We start from the raw sequence: 21,665 nt of genomic DNA, 5'->3' as shown, positions 1-21,665 counted from the left end.
ATAACAAAACAAGCAAAACCAGTCCCTTACATTTTTAGTTTCTGCTTCTGGTAGCTTCCTTTATGTGTCATCGGGGAAGAGTATCTGCCATCCTTTAACTGTGTCATGAGCAATCTCCACTACTTTCAGGAACGTTTTCTAAAGCACATTGTATTACAAATTGTGTTTGTTAAGCACATACTTAGTGTTCAATAACATTTCTCACAACATCAGGTCCTTTATTCTGTTCTGATAAGAAATCTTCCATTTGTTTATTCCACCATGAAAAAGAAGATAATTCATTGTATGCGGTATATATATTATATATATATATAGCTTCTTTCTAATGTGAGATGAAAATCAAATATGTAAAAAATATATCTTACCACCTTTCATGTTGGAAGTATGTAAAAGTAGCTCTGATTTATTCTTTTTTGGAGACTTTTATTTTATTTTTTGTTAAAGTGTTGCATGTTTTAACTATTATTCCCTCTGGTTTCGGATGCTGAGCAGATTAAAGTAGTTTTGCTCTTACTCTTTTAAATTTTGACTATTATTTCAATGTATAATTGTCTGAAAATCTTAAATAATACATGAACTATGACCCCAAACCTCAGAAGAGTTGAGAATGAAGCTTCTTGGATGCAGAAGAGGACCAAAGATCAGAGAGAAAAAGATCAGCCACTCTCTTCCATTAATCATAATGGGCAAGGATCATATCTTCCAAGTCCCTCTGCCTGTATTTCTAACTATACAACCAGAATATATTTGTGTTTTACATATGTGTATTCAGAGATGCTAAATAAATAACAAAAGCAGTTTTAGCTTTGAAAGCTACAAAAGGAGTGGAATCCAGAATTTCTAGCTCTTTTGATTAAGATAGGCCAGATTATTCGGATCCAAGCAAAGAGCCGGAATTCCCATCACTACACTGCTCGGTTAGAGCGCATGACGTCATAGTCGTGTACGCCGACAATTTTGCTGCAGCCAAGCAGTTTTTGGAAAACCCGCCTGCTCACAGGTGCATGTTCGTTCATTTGTTAATATTAAATTAAATAAAAACAGGAAGACAGTCATAAAAAATTTAAAAACATGAAATAAAATAGTTTTATATGGTTTTGCATTTTTTTTTTTTTTTTTACATTTATAAAAATTCAGGATGGATTGAAAAAGTAAACAATCCTCTCAGTGCTGCCTGCTTTGTCCAGATGACAGTAAATTTGATTTTGTAAATTTATAGCTAAATTTTACATAGAGAACACAGCAAAATTGTGGTAAACATTGTTTTTTATATTCAAAACTTTCCAAAATAACTTAGAAAACCTGTTAATGTACAGTATTTACATGAAACTTATTTCAGTTTTGTGTAGAAAAGTCTCTCAATCCTGGTCAGATCACAGCAGTTCAGGTATTGTCACATGTTCCTCAGTTCCTCTATGTGGCTGATCAGTTCCTGCGGCAGCTCCAGCTCTGAAGCCAGATCTATGCAACGCTGCACGAGGAGGTCCAGACCTCCAGCTGACCCCGAGGCGGCGCAGCCGGACTCACAGCGGAGATTCTGCTGAGTATGAGAACCCTGCAGGTCCATTTCCTGTTCGCTCCTGCAGCAGTCCGTCTCTTCGCAACCTGCGGGTTTCACCTCCAGATCCTCCATGCTCTCAGAGACGTCGCTCACACTGGGAGGAGGATTCTCCAGAGTTTTCCTGATGTCGTCGATGATTCCCTCTGCGTGCTGCGTCACTTGCTGCAGGAGGTCGATCAGACGGGATGGGACGGGCTTTTCTGGATGCTGGATCTGGTACCAACACCATACAGCGCTGCCACAAAGAGGACCCAGAGTCAGAAATACAATGACACAAAGAACAGAGCAGGACAGGATTCAACTGTGGAGGGATAGACTTCTATCACTGCAAAAACAAAAGAGACTCAGGATGTTTCTAAATGAAAATGAAGCTTTGACTAAAGAAAGCCAAAGTCAGAATTCAGGGTTTTTAATTATCTAGCTAAACCCGTTATTTATCCCTGTTGGACCGTTTATGCAACCAAACTTCAGTGATTTTATTCTGAAGGCATTAAAAGTAGTTAAAAGCTTGTATAGAAGCCAAAAAGTTGAAAGGAATTGTATCAAATCTAAAAAATGATTGGTTTTGTGTAAACGTCTGATTATAATATTATTAAGTCTGCGCACAGGTCTCTTTATCTTCTTCAAAATCCATCTTTTTCAAAATCTCTCTCTTTCTCACCGTTTATTCAATGTCACATGCTGTTTTTATTTTAATTATGTAAAGCACTTTGAAATGCCTTGCTGCTGAAATGTGCTATACAAATGAAATTTGATTGATTGATATCAAAAAGTGAATCTTTTTTGGAACAGAGTCTGCGCAGAAGACCCCGCGAGAGTTCTACTGCAGTATTCAGAAACCTTTAAGGAACATTCCTGATATCTAGTGTATCCCATCTATCAAATTTGTTTAATATTCTTACCTCACAATGCCTCTGAGTCGACCCACAGCCACAGTCTGAGCTGCTCCTTCTCTGAATCCCATGTTAAACCCCATCTGAAGCGAGGCCTCCTCTCCGGCATTCACTCCGTCCACATAACCATCCTGTTCAAAACACCCAGCAGTAAAAAACAAAACATAAAACAACCATCAGCCATGAAGTCAGAGAAGCACACCAACAGTCTCAGCTCGGAGAACTGAGCTAAAGCTAACTTCACCTTGATCCGTTTCTTCATGTTGGATGCCCACTCTTTACTCTGTAAATAAAGATCGTCCGCATTCTCGTCGAACACGTCTTCAGAGTTGGACGACGCAGCTTTCACCCAAGACATCACGAAATCTGCTTAAAAGCCCGTGTTTCTGTAACTTCCGACGTTTAAAACGCATCTGAAGAGCCGGTGGTGTAGAGGCAGATTTAGCTACCTCAGCAATCCTTTACCGGTGACGTCACAAACTGTTGCTGATTTTCTTTTTTATACCGCCATCTGCTGGACTGGAGTGGAGAGGCAGACTATATTCAACAGAGAAGGAAAAAAAAGAAGAAAAAAGAAAAAAGAAAATAAAGTAAAAATAACTACTTTTGTAAAAGAGCTTGGTTATTGTTTTAACTTTAAAAAGTCTATCTTTATTTATTTATTAAAATGGTTTTGTCGATATAATGTACCCCAAAATACCAATACTAGCTTTACAGGAATATACCAAAGTCCACAAAACATAATAAAGTCTGAATAAATAAAAATGGAAATAAATGTAAAAAATCCTAAATTTCTTTAACTTTGAATCGCATTTTCTATATTCTTGTTTCATTCTGATTTTTAATTTCATTGTTTATAAAGGCTGTTTGACATATTCCTCATTTAAAGAATTCCAGTTACATCTTTCTTATCGCCAATCTAAGTCAAGCATCAGCAATCTCTGCAAAATTATATGTATTTTTGTACTATACTACAGACATTAAAATCTGCCAGTTCTATTTATACCGATACTAATATTAATTCTTTTAAAGTGCAATCGTCTAGCTTTTGGGTTTGGTCAGTGACTGTGACTGATAAAACCTGCAGGGGACGCTGTAGACTCACTTTAAAAACGAACGAGTTTCAGCATCGAATGCTGTTAAGAGATTATGTATTAGTTCCTTTAAGTTATATTAGTTCCTCTTTCTTTTAAATCCTCCAGATGTTTTTATTTTTATGTCATGTTAAAATGTTGCTAGATTTTTTTAGCGTATTTATTAAAAGTTATTTATTTATTTATTTATTTACACTTTTATCAGACACAAGATTTTGAAAAAGCACAATTTAATTTCGCATCATTTGTAGCCGTTTTAAAGGAAACAATTAGGCAGTTGGACAGTTTCTAATTAATTCATACTTTAAATATCTGATTAAAATAACATTAAGTTGTTTACATTTCTTGCTTAAGAATACAATAGAAAGTCCACAGTGTAAAATAAATGTACATTTCATTGAAATGAATGTAAAGTGTTTTAATGATTTAATAGTGTATAAGAAAAATAAATGAAAGTACACTGATTTTCTTCTTTGATAATTTCTCATCTAAAAACATGTTCTAAGAAAAATCATTTTATATGCAGCATTGTTTTTATGTCCAACAGATTAACAATGTAAGCAAAACAATGAATGACAAATAAATTGAGTTTACGTTTCCATGAGAAATGTGCTGTTAGAGCATCAGGAGTATAAATGGTCTGCTCAAATCACCGTCCAGTGCATCTTCTGCTTAACTTTTCAACACAGGGAAATGTCATCTGTCATGACAAACACATTATTCACTCATCAATAATGCATCCTGTCACCTTTTTTCCCCCACTGTTCAGTACAGAAAGAGTGGAGGGAAAAAAATCCCTCTTGCTTTATTTTTTAAGATTCTCTCATTCCTCATGCCAGGCTTTATGGAAAAAAACAAAATAAAACAAAAAAAAAAAACACAGGAGAGAGTGGATGGACGCTAAAATGCATTTCACCTCGGCGGAGTGCATTTGCAGCTGCTCGGACAACAATGGCCCTGAGAATACAAGGAGGCCACAGCGGAGTTGTCCCTGTTCTGGAAATGGAGTCGGCCCGCAGGCCTGGTTCGCGGGCGCCACACCTTAAAGTCCACCTTCTCCAAACCCCCCCCCCCGCCCTCGCTTTGCTTTGGAGAGTCAAAACAAGCAGCCGGGGCAATCACCTGACACATTTCCATCCAATTTCCACTGCAGAATGTGTTCATTTTCAGCCTAATGGCATGTCATTTTGCAGGAGCCTTTGGTCAAGAATTAATCCTGGAATCAAAACAGATTTTCCGGGGAGCAATCTTCCATCAAGTATTGATTTTTTTACACTCACGGAGCCTGTACTCCCTAATTTAACCTGACAGCCAGCAGCACAATGGACTGGGAGCACCTTGGCGTCTCGCAGAGGGAGCTCTCCTCCTCCTTCTTCTCTCCATGAAGCGAAAGAGAGATTGGGAAGAGGGTAAAAAGGACTCCCAGATGTCTAAAACAAAGAGCATTGCTTACAGAAAACAGAGATAAAGCTTCCGTCTCTCTGTTTTACCTCTAATTATGTTTTCAAGGGTAGTGCAACTTGGGCAGGTAAAGGCTGAGAGGGAAGAGGGGAGAGTGTTCTGGGGCCATCAGCTATCATTATGGGCCTGTTGACATCTCCCTGTCTTTGAGTGATTCTCATCTGTGATTTCCCCTGGCCATTTTCCACAGATGCACGAAGAGGGGTTTCATCATGGCGCCATAAAAAGGGCCCAAAGTGTCCGCACAAGCTCCCACTAATAAGAAAGCAAAGATGTGTCCGACCATGTCACTCCTCTCTCCCATCCATGTCCGCTCTCTTAAAGCCTTCAGATATGCAATCATTCTCTTTTCTCCCCTTCTTCCTCTCTGTCTCCCTCTCCGTATGGGCTGTAAGTATACTATACCCTACGTTAGAGGTCAGCGGGATGAGAGGATGATGGAGGGCAGGGCCGGTTATTTTCCTCTAGCTCTTAAAGCTGCAATGACCCATGCGCAGGAGAGTTGCACTTTTGCCAAAAGGTTTTTCATGCGTTTCTTACAAACTGCCTAACAGGAGGGAAACTATTTCAGTTTTTATCCACTGCTCTTAACTCCTGATCAACCATTTCAGATAAAAAAATAAAAATAAAAACTGTGCGAGGATGTTACTCTTTGGTGGTTTTTATGGGCTTCTGTGGTTGATTTTAAGGTGATAAACATTCAATGACTGATTCCTGCTTTAGTCTAATGTCCGTTTTTCGTACTTGGAATAAATGAAATGAGTTTCTCGACTCAAAAAAAAAGTTGTCTTTTTAAACTGTGAAAGGTTGTGAAATGCTCATAACTAAACTGTTCGTCAGCATTAAAGGTGATTATGTTATATAACATTTCCCGAGTTATGAATCTCCATCAGATGGTGTTTGAATTTTGATTCTTTCTTTGTTTATTTCTATCAGTTTAGATTCTGTTCTGTTCGCCGTATCAATTATTGTTCAAAATGTCTTGCCATATAAATTCATTCCTTTGTACTTCACATTTGGGTTTTATTCTCTTAGCGTTATTGTTTCCTCCTTGGTTTGTGGTTTTCTTTTACTCTTTGTTATATTTCAGTGTAATGAAAGATTTTAAAAATATATTTCCTCCTACAAATTAACTTTGTACTGTGTGAAAACTCTGCAGTCAAGAAGGTGCATGTCTTGAACTTTAACCAAACGAAATAGACAAATATAAAGTCTGATATAGGAGGTTTACGTTAAAGAGATAAAGAAGTATAGGTCTCATGAGTACTCATATTGAAAATGAGATATTTGTGATCAGGATTTTAACAAGCCAGCTTAGGTTTTGACTAGGCCTGTCACAGTAACAGCTTTTACTGAACGATAAATTGCCTCAGAAGTTATTCTGATAAACGATGATATTGTTGTGTGGAGACCGTTTTCAAGTATTAAAATAATAATGGCAGTTAACACTGGAACTGAAAGACATTTTAAATATCCAAAATAAATAAACAGAACAACAAGAAATCGTAACTATGAAGTCTCTGTAAAGAAACAAACAAAAAAAAAAACACCAGACTGAAGACTTTTACCATTCAGTTTTTGATAGAAAGAAAGAAAAGAGAAATTATTACGCTCACTTTATTTTGTGATTTATTGCCTCCTTTTGGACCCTGAGGTGCAACTAATCTGGATTTATATTAATCTGCTGCAGCTACGACAAAACCTCTCTTCAAGTATTCTGTACATGGAAAGAGAACTTTTAAACTGAACTGTTGCCGATCGTTATTTCTGTTGAAGACTGAAGGTAGGTGTGCAGCTTCTCCTGTGTTGCGATACTTTTGGAAGATCTTCCTGTTGCTGCGTGAAAATAGAGACATCACACGCTAAAGACGTGCATTCAAAAACCTGCCTGCTGCAAAGTTAAATGGACTATGGGCCGATGCAATCAGCTGCTCAAGTCAGACAGGTGTCTCTGTAAAGAGCCGGGCTATTAACTCCTCCACCTGCATATACGTCACTGTGTGTCATTGCTAATAATGCTGGAAAAAGGCATAAAGAAAGAGAAACAACAGTGAAAGCAAAGGGGATCATATGCATGGCTGACCCCGATTGCATGTGAGGATTGGTAATTGCACCCCCAGAGGCATCTGGGTGTGCAGAGCAGCAAAGTGGGAGACGCCTGAGCAGCTCGGGCTTCACAGCCAGCGTAGCAACATCTCAACCCCGAGGAGGAAGTGAAAACAAGAGGGCGGAGGAGCGGAGGGTTGAGGGATATACAGACAGTTCATTTACCCAGAACATCAGCCCCGCCGCACATTGTCTGAAAGATAAGGAAAGTGAATGCTTCATGCCTGATGGAAAACAAAGGCAGCAATTTAAAACCATCTGCATCCAACACATGCACTCTCTTCCTCCACCCTTCTGTTTCTGTGTCCTGGCTGATATTGAAACATAATCCATTTGGAGCGCCGACATGTCATTATATTTCCACCCGGTCTCCCCTCTCTCCATCCAGGACAATTTCAGGTGGCTGCGGGTTGAAAACAGGAATGTTTCATTTCTACAAGTCAGACGTTTGGATTCTTCAAGGAAAACACAGACAGGGGGGGAAAAAAAAGAAAAGGGAAAAAAAGTGGAGTTTAAATCCTTAAAGTGAGCTTAGCTACTCCTCTTAGCTTCTGCAGGTTCAGGGGAAGAAAAAAAGAAATCCACAATAAATCACAAAGATTCAGAGATCAAAACTTGTCTTTTCTGCTCTGCTGTCTTCCCTAAAAACATCACACATCACAAAGGCTTTGGTGCAGCCCTCAAACTACTGTAGCTCTTAGATCTCTGATGAGTAAAGATAGAAAGTGTAGGTTTTCCAAGACAGAGTTTTCTAACTAAACTTTATGTTCTACTTCGCCTTATGTATTTATTCCGTGTTTTATGCTGCATTATTTCTACTGCACTATTGTACTTGAATTTTGTATGTTAGGCAGTCATGAGAAAAAAGTAGGACAACCTTGGATGGCCGCATGTGTGCTGCATGTGTGCTCATTTAAATTTAGTCAATAATTCCTTAAAAATGATGAAGTATTATTTCCACTGGTAGATTATTTCACTTGTAACCAGCACTGTTTCATTAATATTAAGAAATTGTTGATTGTAAACAAGCTCCTATATCTTGCTAAAACATTACTTGCAAGTTAGTTTTGTCTTATTTCAAGAGTACAGAAACCAAACCAGAAATCTTTGGTCAGATTTTTGGGAACCATTTCATGAAGCTCTTCCTTGGAGCTGCAGTTTCCTCCTCACAGAGCCCGCCTCCCCCTCCGCTCCGCCACGCAGCTCCTCCAGACTAGCGGCAGCAGCAATTAGCAAACACCCGCTGAGCTCATCGTGCAACCTACTTATCAGTTCAATGCTCCAAACAACATCTGTAAACAGCATAATATAGAAGCCTTGTTGTGATAACGTGCTGAATGCGGAGTGTCTGAAAGAGTAGGAGCTTCTTAAAAAGACGGAGGCACAATTTTGAGGCGTCCAATTGCTTAATTTTTGATTAATACAGCATTTTTACAACAACAACAAAAAAACCTGAAGGTAACATAGTAACTTGATTGTGCTATAAAATGTCACTTCAAATAACCTGGTTTTAACAGGCACAGCTGCAGAGGAGTGGGACACCCTGCAGATTTAGATAGAGGTAGGTTTATATCCTTGAGTTATAATCTAATCTAAGGTTTTGGATAAGAAGAATATGCAGAACCAGGCTGGGATTCGAACCCGGTAAGGCCTCTTACCAGAATCAAAGTTCTCTTCTCTTCACAGCAGATGATAAAAGCATCAAATTGTTTTCAGTTTAGAGTGAAACTTGCTGTTTTAAATTAAAGTTTCTCAAAGAGACACTTTCTGAAACTCATTTCTGACTTGCAGCTTGAAAAACTTTCCACTTTTCAGAGTTGTTTTATTTTAACTTTTATTTGATTCCCTCCGTGTCAAATTTCGGAAAAACAAAGTTCATAATAATGCTTTCTTTTTATGCGTTACAAATATACTTGAAGGCAAATATGTGAGCTTTTCTCTTTCCTAAACTTCATTTTCATTTTAGTAATTACTCGCGTCATTATTTGTTTTTCTTTGCTCACATTCTTGTTTTGGTTTTTTTTGTGTGTGTTCTTTTCGAACGTCTCCGTCTCTGTCATTCCAATCAGCGGATGTGGCAGAGGTGAAAAAGAACGAAACAAAGACGCAGAAGCTTTGTAATTTGGACTCCATTCACTTTTTATTTACCAATCTGAAAGATGCATTCCACACAGGGATGTTGTGATCGATAGGCAAAGGTTCACTTGCTGTAGATTTTTGATCATTTCAGTTGCTGAAATGTTTTAATTTGAGAAAATTCTTGGCAGGAAAAAAAAAATTCCTTTTATAAATTAAAAAAAAAAAATACTTCAGGTGTTTAAAATGTCCTAACATAGAACTTACACAAGTAAAAGTATGAGGAGCATCCGTGAAAGGATTCAACTTTTGGTTAAAAACTTTAAATTGCGCACAGATGAGAGGAAAAACTTTTCTATCTTAGCAGATTTGTGACTGATAAAAGTCTTTCACAGAAGCATCTCTTCATTCAGGAGCGCCGCTGTGCCGATGGAGAGTAAACTTTTTTTTTTTTTTTTTTCCCAGCATCAGAAACACTTTCAGACGGCAGATGCGGGTCAGGAGCTGCGTCTGCACAATTACATTGTTAATGGGGGAGACAATGAGAGTGGTGCGGACAGAAAACAAAAGAATAACAGATAACTGCGCGCGCCTCAGCCGTCTGCTCAAAAATACACCCGGCGTTTTGAAACAAAGCAGAGAGAGCGCTGAGAGGAAGACGAGAGAGAGCATCTCCACCATCAGTTTTCAGTCTAATATTAATAATTTATGTTCTCTGTGCTTTTTATTATTATTATTTATTTATTTACTATTTTCTTCTCAGCAGCTTCCCTGCTTTTCAAAGGCATCATGGACAGGGAAGCTGCATCAAACTTTTGAGTTTAGTTTCAAAAGGCTTTCTCCTTGTTTATTTATATATGGCTTCTTCTATACGCTTGTCCTGTTGTTTCTGGGAGAAGCAAACACATCAAGCTTTGATGAGGAGCAAACCTGACATGTATTCTTTTCTAATGAACCAATGAAATCTTAATAAAAAAAATTAAAAAAAAGCAGAGGGCCCTCTTTGTTTGTTTGTTTTAAAATAGGTTATTAGAAACGGTGGAAACGCAAGTTTAAGTCGTTCATCTGTTGCTCCAGAAACAATTAAACCACAAATGATTTGCTTGGCAGTGATTTCATGATTACCAGAGAGTATTTCAGTTTTAATATGAATAAAGCTGCATCTTGAAGAGGTAGAAACACATATATGTGCTTGTTATAATTCATTTGAATTCTGCATGTTATTTTTTCCAAGTCTGGTCAAAGATTCTCAATTAGATTCCAGTCCAAACTTTGACAAAATTTGCATTGATCTAAACCAGAGGGGTCCAAACTGAGGCCATTTCCTGGCTCTGGGAATGATGCAGTCTCGTTAAACGTTTTATGATTTTCTTCAGGTTTTGGCAAAAACACTTTGAAGGCTACTGTCTTTGCATGGTGCAACAAAATATGTTTGCTTTGTTTTAATTATGTTATTTTTTCTTTTCCTGCTGGTGACATGAAATTTGACTAAATTTAAGAGGACAATATTAACCCTTATCCTGGTTTTATACACCAGAAGTTTAAAACAATCAACCCTGAATATTTAGGAGACTCTTTGCTTTTACTTTAACAGTTCAGACATGTGGAACATTATTTTTTGAATTAGCAATAGTTTGCATATCAACTTAGTAAAAATCAGGCTATTTATTTTCAGGAAATTATGATGTGTTTAGTTTACACAAATATTTTACTTTCTGTTTTTTTAGTACAAAACAAATAATGTGTGGCCCTCAGGTGATTTCAAATGTATTATTTTTGATTTGCATGTCACTAATTTAAACTATTTAATTTTCTTTATCTACCTGCTGAAAGGTGAACCTCTGGCTTCATGTTGTTTCAGCTTCTTTTGAGGTTTTCCTCCAGGAATCTCCTGCATTTAGCTCCATTTCTCTTCCCATCAGCTCTAACCCTGATCATCCCCACATCTGCAGCTGCTGCCTGCATCCGCACTAAAACCTCAGTTTTTATGCTCTACTAATCTGACACAAACTTCCAGAAAACTGCAAAAATGCTGAAACACAGAGTTGCCTTAAATGAACAACTGAATAATTATGAACTATAGTCAGTTAGTTAAAAACAGACTACTATTTTCCTTTCAGTCATGTAAAGCATTTTGAATTTCTCTGTTGCAGAAATTGCCTTGCCTTACCAGGAAGTTGCACAGCGCTGTACGGTGTGTTCAGGGTCTTGTGCAGAGTTACTGTCTTCTCTCAAAGTTCAACTCTGGTCTCTTCTCTCGCCTTCATCCACATTCGGATGGCGTCTCCATCATGCTGTGGCACAGGAAATACGGAACAACCTCCTTTTGCTCCTTCACTGATAAGTCTGTTCTAAAAGTGCTTAAGTAGAGCCTCAAGTTTAATTTGTGTTTCTATTTTGATTTCTTTATTGGTTTAGCTAATTTATCTGTTTACTATTTGGTTTAATATTTTTGTGCATACAGATTTCGGTTCCTTATATTGTGTTCATCTCTGTTTAGTTTAAGTTTTGTGATGTTCCTTCTGTTTGTCTTTCACCTTCTCTCAGCTGCTTCCACTTTATTTTTTTAATTAAATATCCGGCTCTGCAGTTGGGTCCTCCTTAAACGACACCATGGCATCTTTGTTTGTTGGCGCTTACTTCTTCTTCAATAGAAAAATGCTTATTTACTTCCTCTTGATACATCTGATTGTTAATCTGATTATGTTTTATTAACTGGTAAAGTTCCTGAGGTAAAGATTATCCTGTGTGCAGCTCCTTTTGTTTTAAATGTGCTATGAAAATAAAGTTTGACTTGAGATTCTTCCACCTGAGCAGTGGATCTCTGCAGCTCCTCCAGAGTTACTATGGCTCTCCTTCCTGGTTCTCTGATGTAATGTAATAGTTTTTTTTTTTTAAATTGGGCCTCAGGCTGAAATTTTCCAATCAAGCGACATTTGAAAGCAACTAACTAGAAGAAATAAAACATGCCACACTTTTCAGAATGTGCAAATCATGTATCATTGTCTTTCCTTCCAGAAAGAACAGATTTTAATTAGGTAAATCTGCAAAGTAACACTTCATACTGAGTGGCATCATGTGTGGGAAAGTCAGCCGGGACTGATATCCTACTTCTTCACTCCAGATCTAATGGTGATTAAATTTATCTGGAATTAAAAAACACATTTCTGTAGATTCTCATGCTTCTGCACTCATGTTGCTTTTTCACTCAGACAAACTGATTTTTAAACTAAAACTCAACTCCAATCAGTGCCAGTAAAAATGTGTAATTATGAATTTAATTTTTTCTGTACATATGGCCACTTTTTTCATGTTCTATCAGGCGTAGATTTTTTTTTTAGATATATAGAATAAAAATATGAGCTTAAAAAATCAGATGTTTTGTTTTAAAAAAAGACCTGTGTTATTTATCTTATTGTGTTTAGATATGAGTTATTAATATGTGACTTTTATATGTATTTTATTTACATATGAAAAATTAAACTGGACTCATTTAATGAGGATGTATGAAATGGATTTAAAATTTTGACACATTTTGTGGTCACTTTTGTAGTAAAAACTAAAAAAAACCTGCAAAAAAAAATTGCAACCACATTCATCTTTTTGTCTATTAGTGCAAAGTCAGAGCTCCACGACTACTACTCAGAATATTTTAGTTCTCAACGGGAGGATATGCAACACCAATTTTTATTTATTTTCTTGCAAGTTGTGCAAAAAATGTAAATATTTGAGCTCTCACATTAAAGCTGCTACTAACCAGGAATTTATGTATTTTATAGCGCTAAATGGAATCAGATTGAACAGGAACACAACCTCCCAGAAGAAGAAGAAACTCATATTTCATGTCAAACAATTGTTTATTATTAATTATGGTACAAATCAATGTGACAGACTTGAAGCTTCCTTGTTTGTTTTTTTTTTTAATAATTTTTTTCCTCTTTTGTTTTGTAAGAAATACACAAAGTGCTGCTTAAACCGACCAAAACAGATATTGCTCTAAAGATTAATTACAGTTTTCAGTCTGTTAAAAAAAACCAAAAAAAAACTAAACACACAAAGAAAAGAAAACCAACATCCAGAGACGCTTCAGCTTTGGTTTCTAGTTCTTTGACTGCTAACAAAAGTTGCTTCTGTGTTTGTTTTGTAGGTGAGAAACAGAAGAAATCTCAAATTGAATGAAAACCAACGCTTCCGTCGATATTTTTCCTTCTTCTACGCATGTCGGCGAGCTGTAAAAACTAAGAGTAAAACAAATGTAGCCCAACAGGAAATGCGTATAACACGGAGCGATGCATCACAGGAAGGATGGAGAAGCCTTTTCCTCTGCTGTAACAGTGAACATGGACACAGTGCAGAACAGCTGCTTGCCTGAATGGCATTTCTCTGATTTGCAGTGCTGAGGGAAAACCTCGGATGAACTTCTGTGTTCCTGCTGCTCGTTTCCTCTCTGCTCGTGTTTTTAAAGATTGTCAACATCTTGAATCTACGTCTCTGTACAATGTGCATAACTATAGAGCTTTGGTCCAGCGATAAAAAGTCGGGTGAAGGCATAACTCCTTTCTGTGTCTTTAAAATTTCTCTTGGTTTTGGTTGCAGCTTTTGTGTGTGTGTGTGTGTGTTTTAAGCCTCGGCACTGATCCAGTGTGTACTTTTCTCCTCGCAGTTTTTCTCGGCCCGGCTTCTGCCTGAAATTGTTTGTTTACAATGAAAGCAGCAGAACAAATTTGTGGAGGTAAACGGATGCCTTTTTAAAACAAACCATTTTTCTATGACATTTACAGGATGCAGCAATTCTTCAGACCGGGATCGAGGGAGGGGGAATGAAAAAAAAAATGCAGAGATAACCGACCTGGACGTGGAAGGATGTGTGTCAAGCCGACACTTGATTCTGAATAAATCGCATCAAATTTCGCCTCACTTCAAATTAAGTTCACTTGCTCTGACATGTGACACTTATCCTCAACATTCACCTCTTTTCTGTTCCTGTGAGGGCAAAAACATCCGAAGGGAGTGACGGATTGAGCTGAAAGAGTGATATTTCTGACAAGAAAATACAGCGCCTTGCAAAAACTAATAATACTGCTCCAACTTTTTTCTCATTTTGCCTCATCACTAACCTCATTCTTCAAAGTATTTCATGTTGTAGACCATCTCAAAGCAAGTCATGATTGTGAAGTGGAAGGAAAAATGACGATTCAGTTTTTATTAATTTTTTTTGCACAAATGTAAATACTAGAAAATGAGTCTTTTCACACATCAGGCTCAAGTTGAACATTTTGGCTTTTATGCAAAATGAAAACCAGTTGACAAATCTGTCATAGAGCTAAGATCATTGATTTAAAAAAGGAATAATAAAGGCTTTCATGTTATTGTCATCCCCTCATAACAAAGGTTTTATTTAGTTTTTGTTTGTTTGATAAAACCAAAAATCTGAAATTCTAAGTTTTTACATTTTTGTATTTTGAAAATGGCTGGAGAGTCTTGACCATGACATGGATGCAATGAAGAGTTTTTGGCTGTACTTGATAGTTAATGTTCTCAAATGCACTTCAGTTGTTTTTCAATGAAGAAAGGGGAAAGAAATGAAGTCCATCTCTGGAGGAGATGTACTCAGAACGAATTGTAACAGCAGAGAAATGGCAGTTCTACCAACTTTTTAAAATCTGGGACCTGCAAATATGTGCATGCCACACTTTTCAGATGTCTATTGTAAAAATAAATCAAGCATAATTTCCGTTCCACTTCAAAATGATGCTCTGGGTGACAAAAAGGAGAAAAATCTAAAGGAGAAGTAAGACTTTTGCGAGGTGTTGGTTGCACCGCGTAACACAAAAACTGAATGAAAGATTCAGGGGTTCAAATAATTTCAGGAATCACTAAATGAAAAATAAATCGTAGCAGGAAGATAACCTCCTGAGGACAGTTTAAATAAAAAAGGTGTAAGAAACAGAAATTAAGCTTCATTTAACAGAAGCGACCTCTGCTCAGCTGAAAGAATCCAAAATATGAAAGAAGCAAAAAGCCATTCTTTGTACAAAAGAACAGGTTTTGAGATACTCAAGTAAAAAAAAAACACAGCAAAGAAAGAGCTCAGTGATTACTCTTCAACGTTGCACATTTAGAAAGCATTAGGGCAAATTAAAAAGGCTCAGCGTGTTCATTTTCAGGAAAAACACAGATTAATGTGTTCGTTTAAAGATGTCAGGTGAAATCTGTGGTCCGGTTAAAGCATGCAGAGGCAAACCTACCTAAAAGAAACATGTTTTTTTACAAGCTGTGGAGATGAGAAATTACAGAAGACACAGTTGAGGCTGTTTGACATGAATTTTTTTTTCCAACACAGATTAAAACACTTTAGAAAAAGGAGGCAGAAAGCCACGTGATTATAAAGAAATAAAAAGGAAAAGATCTCCCCCAGTCCTTGAGCTGAAGTTTGTGTGTTCTTTGGCTTTCAGGCTTTGGCAACAGAAACAAAGCTGCAGTTATGACTCGACACCGAAACCCCTCGTCATTATCACCACCGTCGATTTAAAAGTCCTCCGCTTGCTCCCTTTCGTCCAGTTATCAATAAATACCTGTAAAAGTTGTACAAAGTTACACTGTGGCTGAAAATATTTATAGATGAAACACAACTGGAGGCAAACAACATTATAATGCAACAGCAAAGGTTCATTTTTTTTTAGTCCCAAAACTTTTATCATTGATTCGATCTGAAGACATTTTGTTTCTTCTTTTTTAAATATTTACATTCAAACAATGAAGGAAAAAGTAAAGAGACAGAAGATAAAATGTGTACTCACACTCACACATATAGCTTAGATTTTGCCAGTACAAATGTAAAAATTTAGAGCACATTTACATTACAAAATTATTCTTAGCAGTTAGATGCAACAGACTTTGGTAGATAGTGTTTGGATTTGGTTTCTCTTTACTAAATCCCTCCTCGTGTTGAACCAGAATTAGGGAGACCGTTCTGGATCTAAAACTCTTTAAAACAGCAAACCGTAATTTGTTTCTTTTTCTTTTTTTTTACATAATTCTCACATATTAATCTCTTTTTCATGTTTTTGGTTTTCGCAGAGGTCATTTACAGAACTGTGGTGATCACACTGACAACACAAAGGTTTCCTCCGTCCCGGTGACTCGGCAACGTTTTTCAGTCCTCGTCCGCTTTTATTTTTCTTTGCCTTCGTTTCGAACGGCCGCCGCGTTTTCGCTCGTTCACTTGGGGAGCTCCTCTAGAGAGTCGGTGAGCGGGTCCATTGGCGCGGCCATGCCGAGGTCGGGCTGTTTCAAGCGCTTTATTGTGTTTTTCAGGGCTTGCCTCTTGTTGCAGAACCACACACGCACCACCTCCCTGTCATAGTTCAGCTTCTCGGCTATCTCCGTCATTTCCTGTCCGGAGGGGTGCGTGTTCTTCTCAAAGTGGCTGTTGAGGATCTCCAGCGCCTGCGGGGTGAAAGAGGTCCGCCGCTTGCGTTTTTTCGAGGGCTCGCTCCCAATAAACTCAGTCAGGTTCTGCATGCCGGATCGGTGGCGGGCTTCAGCCTCGGCCATCCAGCGCTCCAGAACAGGCTTAATCTTCTGGGCGCTTTTAGGGGTGATGTCCAACTTCTCAAACCTGGCAGGATATAAAAGGCCAGGGTTCAGTTTGCCTGTCAGACTGCTACCTATAGTGTTCTCTTGGGCTTCCTGTGGTAGGAAAAAGTGGCTTCTCAGGATGGTGTGTCTGGGGAGAATTGAGAAAAAAGAATCTTACTCAGGTGCCCTGCCAGAACAAGGGATAAGTCGCCTGCCTTTTAGTCTCCTCAACCAGAATGCCACAGGGACTCAAACCAGGGTTCCTACACATCTTAGATAGAAATCACATTGTTGTCCAGACTGAACAACTAAGGAGATCGAAGACATTTTTAGTCCATTATTAGAGTTAAATGTAAATGCAGCCTGAAAAAAACACAGACTGGAAGGAGGGATGGACAACAAATTCTGGGAAACAAGTGGAAAGATGATCAAGGAAAAGATGGATGGATGGACCGGTGGATGGACAGATGGACCAATGTATGAACTAGAGGATGGACGGAAGAATGGATGATGGACAGTTTGACCAATGAATGGACAGATGGACCAATGGATGAACTAGAGAATGGATGAAAGAATGAATGATTGGACAGTTTGATAAATGGATGGATGGACCAATGGATGGATGGATGGACCAATCTATGAACTAATGGATGGACGGAAGAATGGATGATGGACAGTTTGACCAATGGATGGACAGATGAATATGCCAGTAGATGGATGAATGGACCAACATATAGATGGAAGGAAAGAAGGAAGGAAGAAGGAAGCAAGGAAGGAAGGAAGGAAAAAAAAGGAAGGAAGAAAGGAAAGAAGGAAGAATGGATAGATGGATGGAAGAATGGATGGTTCGAGCAATGGATGGATGAGTGGGCCAATAGATGGAGCAATGGATTGATGGACAGACTGATAAACAAACAGATGGACAGTTGGATTAATAAATGACTTTGGATGGTTGAACAGAGGAAAAGACGATACACTGAAGGATGGATGGTTGTCTGAAAACTTTTAAGCAATTCGTTAAAGAAAAAAAAATCTGGTATTTTTCCATTCTCAATTTTATTTTTCCACACTAATCCTGACTTTAAATTGCAGACTGCGTAGGAACCCTGTGAGACAAACATCTCTGTGTCCATCTGTGTCCTGCTGCACCCAGAAAAACCTCGGCTGCAGCAGCTGGAGGCGCAAAGCGCTGCAACTGTCTTCAACTGTCTGGCTGCAGCTGTGCAGCTTCTCTGTCCCAAACTGGCAATAGTGGAACAAGGAGATACTGCAGATGGCTAAAAAGCAGATGCAGCTAACGCACAAAAAGCATGCCAAAAAAATGCAAAAGCTTTTTAAGACTGTTCTCAGAAATCAACAGCAAAGCAAAGCAGGAATTACTACAAATACATCCACTCTGATCCCCAGATTAGAACCAAAACATGCACTTAAATGTGACATCAACATTAATTTACAAAAATACATTTTTAATCAAGACATAGATTAACGTGCTGTCAATTTCTCACGGTATATTTACTAAGAGCACATTCACAGGCTGCTTGTGGAGCAAATCAATGACTGTAATAAGGCGGCTCAGCGACTGTCAGGTGCATTTTTCAATGTTTTTCCTTGAAATGATTGCTCTCATAACTGCAATGCTTCTTTTTTAATTAGTTGGAAGGACATGCCTTTAATGTGTAATATGCCTCATTATGGAAAGGACGATAAAAACATACCTGTTTGGTATTTAGTAAATATGTCAAGAGTGTGATTTCTGAAGAAATAGATTTTTTCAGCTCATACTTTGCTAAAATCTTCAGAACTTGGTAATTGGATGGATGGATGTATTTTGGGGGAGGATTTGATCTAAACTGACATTTCTTTTCACAATTTACTTTTTACCTTGCAGAAATATATGTTCAAGGAAAAAAAAAATCCACAAATAGGCAAATTTTCCGCTAATAAATTAAGGCTATGTTCCACAGATAAGTCTGAGAATAGGTCCACAGCACCTGAAGTAGTGCAGCTATACTGCTGGAAAGCACACAACAACTGTATTCAAATATATTTTTAATTAAACTGAGAAGCGTTGGTGCTCCCCTGAAACCAAGAGAAGAATCCCAGCCAGACTGTCTTTGTGGTTTTGTCACATTAAGCAATCTGATCATATATATATATATATATATATGTATATATATATATATATATATGTGTTTGGTGATTCTTTTTGGATTTGTTGGTCAGAATTTATGGGGATGCAGGGATGCTGCCGTTACCGATGATAAATATTCAGAAATTTTTCTAATAAAATTTACCAGTAATTAGACTCATCAATGAACGTCAGCTGACAAAAGTATAGTTTTGTTCTTATAAAATAACTCCTCCTCCAGAATTGTGGAAATGCTTTCTGTCTCTTCCGGAAATGGCAGAAAGCCACACCGAAGCTGCGCTCTCCGAGGAACAAACAAACTAAAAAAGCCTTTTTTTAATGGTGAGGTGAGCTGAGGGTGAGATGCCCATGCATGCGTGAACTTCCTCTGTTCCTACACCTCGTCGTCGACAGGTGGTATTATTTATAACCCCTTCCTCCCGTCCTAAACAGTGGAAAGAGGAGGGCTCCATACTGAGGGAATACATTAGTAAATATGAAGAGTCACTGGAGACAGGACATTTCATGGATCAACAGGAACCAGAGATACTAAAATGAGCTGAGAGCTGCTCAGCTGGGGTGCACACTCCCCCCTCTAGTGCATCAGGATGGGCGGGGTGTCGCGTCTATTTCAGTCCAAACGCTTCTGAGGAGTGTTTGGTCATGAAACACTAAAATTACTGCATCTGGTGTTTAAAACAACAGCAAGAAGTTACCTGAATGGTAGCCGACTTCAATAACTGAACTAAATATGTAGATTTTCCTGTTGTTTGTATAATAATTATAATTCAGTTATATAATTTAGTATAATTTTTCAGCAGTGAAAAATCAATTTTTTAAGGCGGCCTTGAAGAGACTCCAGTATTTATCTGTTTTTCACTATCTAGTTGTAAATATCTTAGTGCACTTGAATTAAGACAAACTATTTTAAAAGTAACATTTCAGCTAGATGTAGGAGCTTTTTTAAGTCAATAATTACTTAATATTGATTAAAAAGTACTGGACATTTTTCCAAATTTTTAAGTGAAATAATCTGCCAGTGGAGCAAGTACTTTTTCAGTAATATTAAAGAATTATTGACTTAAAACAAGCTATCGTATCTTCTTGAAAAACTTCTTGTAAAGTGGATTTGTCTTAATTCAAGTGTACTAAGTTATTTACACTAAAAATCAAAGAAAAATATTTAAGATTCAGTATTTTTGAAGTGTAAATTTAGATTTTTAAGTTTTCCTTTTCCATAACATGTTTAAACTATTTAAATCATCAGTACACATCATTAACTCAGATTCAGCTCTCATTCGTGAAGGTTTAGATAAACTAAACCTGGAGGAAGTCTCATCCTAAACCAAAAGTAAAACATTTGTGAACAGAGGTAGAGTCAGAAACGAACTTCTACGGTCACCTGAGTTTAACGGTTGGTAACAATAATAAGAAAACTACGGATATAAGCTACTTAAAATCGCCTGCTGGGTAATACAAAACCTCAAATGCATCAACCAACCACTTTTGTCTTTCTCATATTTTAGGTGAATGGCAAACCTTTTATTTAATGGTTTTCCTGACAGTTCTTGCCACACATGCTGTAGTAATTCGGGCTTCTGAAGTATTTTTTCCTGGAGAAAAACAATCCTATAAATATTTTTAAGCAACAATTAGGTAAACTAGTGTGACTTTAATGGGAATTTCTCCATACAGTCTCTGATATATTACCCCCACACCTGCTAATATTTGATTAAACATGCCACAGGAAGCTCTCACACTTTTTGTCATCCTGGCAAAATTTAGTTTGGATATTTGACTTCTCGGTAGAAGCATCATCACCTTTTTTGTCCATAATAAGTGCTTGCAAACATATAATTGGTTTGAACGCTCATTTCTGCAAACCAACGTCAGAAAAACTAAGAAATGTTCAGTTGATTTTAGGAAGAATCCTCCACCATGCCCTCTAGTTTCCATCCAGGGACCGGCTGGAGAGGCTGTACATTACGAACACTTTGGTACAATTATTGACAACAGCTTGACCTTTACAGCTAATACAGTTGCACTCTGTGCTAAGGCTCATTGTATTTTTATTGGAAATTGAAAAGTTTTAATGCTGTTGTTTTGTGGAGTCGATCTGAATGTTTTCTCTGTTGGTTTAAGACCCTCGCCCAGACCGAACGGCGGAGTGAAGATGTGCAGCAGACGTTTTCCCTCAGCTTTACGGAAAAAGCCACAAGAAAGGCTAAAGCGTTCCTTGCTGATCTGAACTATTTTTTTTGACCGCAGTTATCATTGATAAAATCCAAAACAGATTTTGAAATTGTTCAGGTGTCCCTGTTAGTGTCAGCCTCATTCATTCAACCTGCTAGGCTACTACAGATACAGACTGTAGAAGCCTATGTTTGTATCATGAATATTGTTATTTTCATATTTCTGTCAGTTGTATTTGCACTTTTCTTTCCATTTTCCAAATTTCCTCTCCTTGGGGGTAATAAAGTTTATCCTGATCTTGGACTGTAATGAATCAAATCTGCAAAAGTATCACAAAAAGGTTACTTTCTAACAAATAATCTCTTTGGTTTTAAGGGTTCGACTTTGCTGTAATCAACAAATTCTTAATATGAAGCTGGATAGCATAGTTGATGTTTCGAAACTTGAACTTGAAGGTGAAAAATAATAATTCTTTAAGTTGCATTAAATGCCATTCGTTTCTGAAGACTCAAACCATATTTCAGTCAGCCTTTAGTTGAGCAAAAGTGCCTGTTTAGAAAAACTAATAAAGA

The 21,665-nt window shown here is 37.6% G+C and overlaps 2 protein-coding genes across 2 annotated transcripts in view; both read right to left on the bottom strand.

Annotated features, from left to right (window-relative positions):
* Nucleotides 1-1,248: 1,248 nt before the first annotated feature.
* Nucleotides 1,249-3,151, bottom strand: otulina (OTU deubiquitinase with linear linkage specificity a). The gene is made up of 3 exons (XM_014984098.2): nt 2,699-3,151; nt 2,464-2,585; nt 1,249-1,796 (listed from the first exon to the last, which is right to left on the bottom strand). Exons 1-3 carry the CDS (start codon nt 2,810-2,812, stop codon nt 1,394-1,396), a joined length of 639 nt encoding a protein of 212 aa, XP_014839584.2. The 5' UTR covers nt 2,813-3,151; the 3' UTR covers nt 1,249-1,393.
* A 9,878-nt stretch (nt 3,152-13,029) lies between these two features.
* pou6f2 (POU class 6 homeobox 2) overlaps nt 13,030-21,665 on the bottom strand; it is a 97,390-nt gene continuing 88,754 nt past the window's right edge. Inside the window, exon 12 of the mRNA XM_014984101.2 lies at nt 13,030-16,920. Within this exon, the coding sequence (XP_014839587.2) occupies nt 16,413-16,920 (508 nt within the window). The 3' untranslated portion in view covers nt 13,030-16,412. The remainder of the gene's footprint in view (nt 16,921-21,665) is intronic.

The sequence above is a fragment of the Poecilia mexicana genome, unplaced genomic scaffold (genome assembly GCF_051168715.1).
Source record: "Poecilia mexicana isolate PSO_F unplaced genomic scaffold, ASM5116871v1 scaffold_20, whole genome shotgun sequence".
NCBI lineage: Eukaryota > Metazoa > Chordata > Actinopteri > Cyprinodontiformes > Poeciliidae > Poecilia > Poecilia mexicana.
Note: the sequence above shows the minus strand (reverse complement) of the source record. Positions and strands in the feature narration are given on the sequence as shown.

Excerpts from the sequence above, each read along its gene's own strand:
- otulina (XM_014984098.2), bottom strand. The coding sequence starts at position 2,812 with ATGTCTTGGGTGAAAGCTGCGTCGTCCAACTCTGAAGACGTGTTCGAC. Across the intron at positions 2,586-2,698 it reads ACATGAAGAAACGGATCAAG|GATGGTTATGTGGACGGAGT; the intron begins GTGAAGTTAGCT and ends TGTTTTGAACAG. Across the intron at positions 1,797-2,463 it reads CGACTCAGAGGCATTGTGAG|CGCTGTATGGTGTTGGTACC; the intron begins GTAAGAATATTA and ends TCTTTGTGGCAG.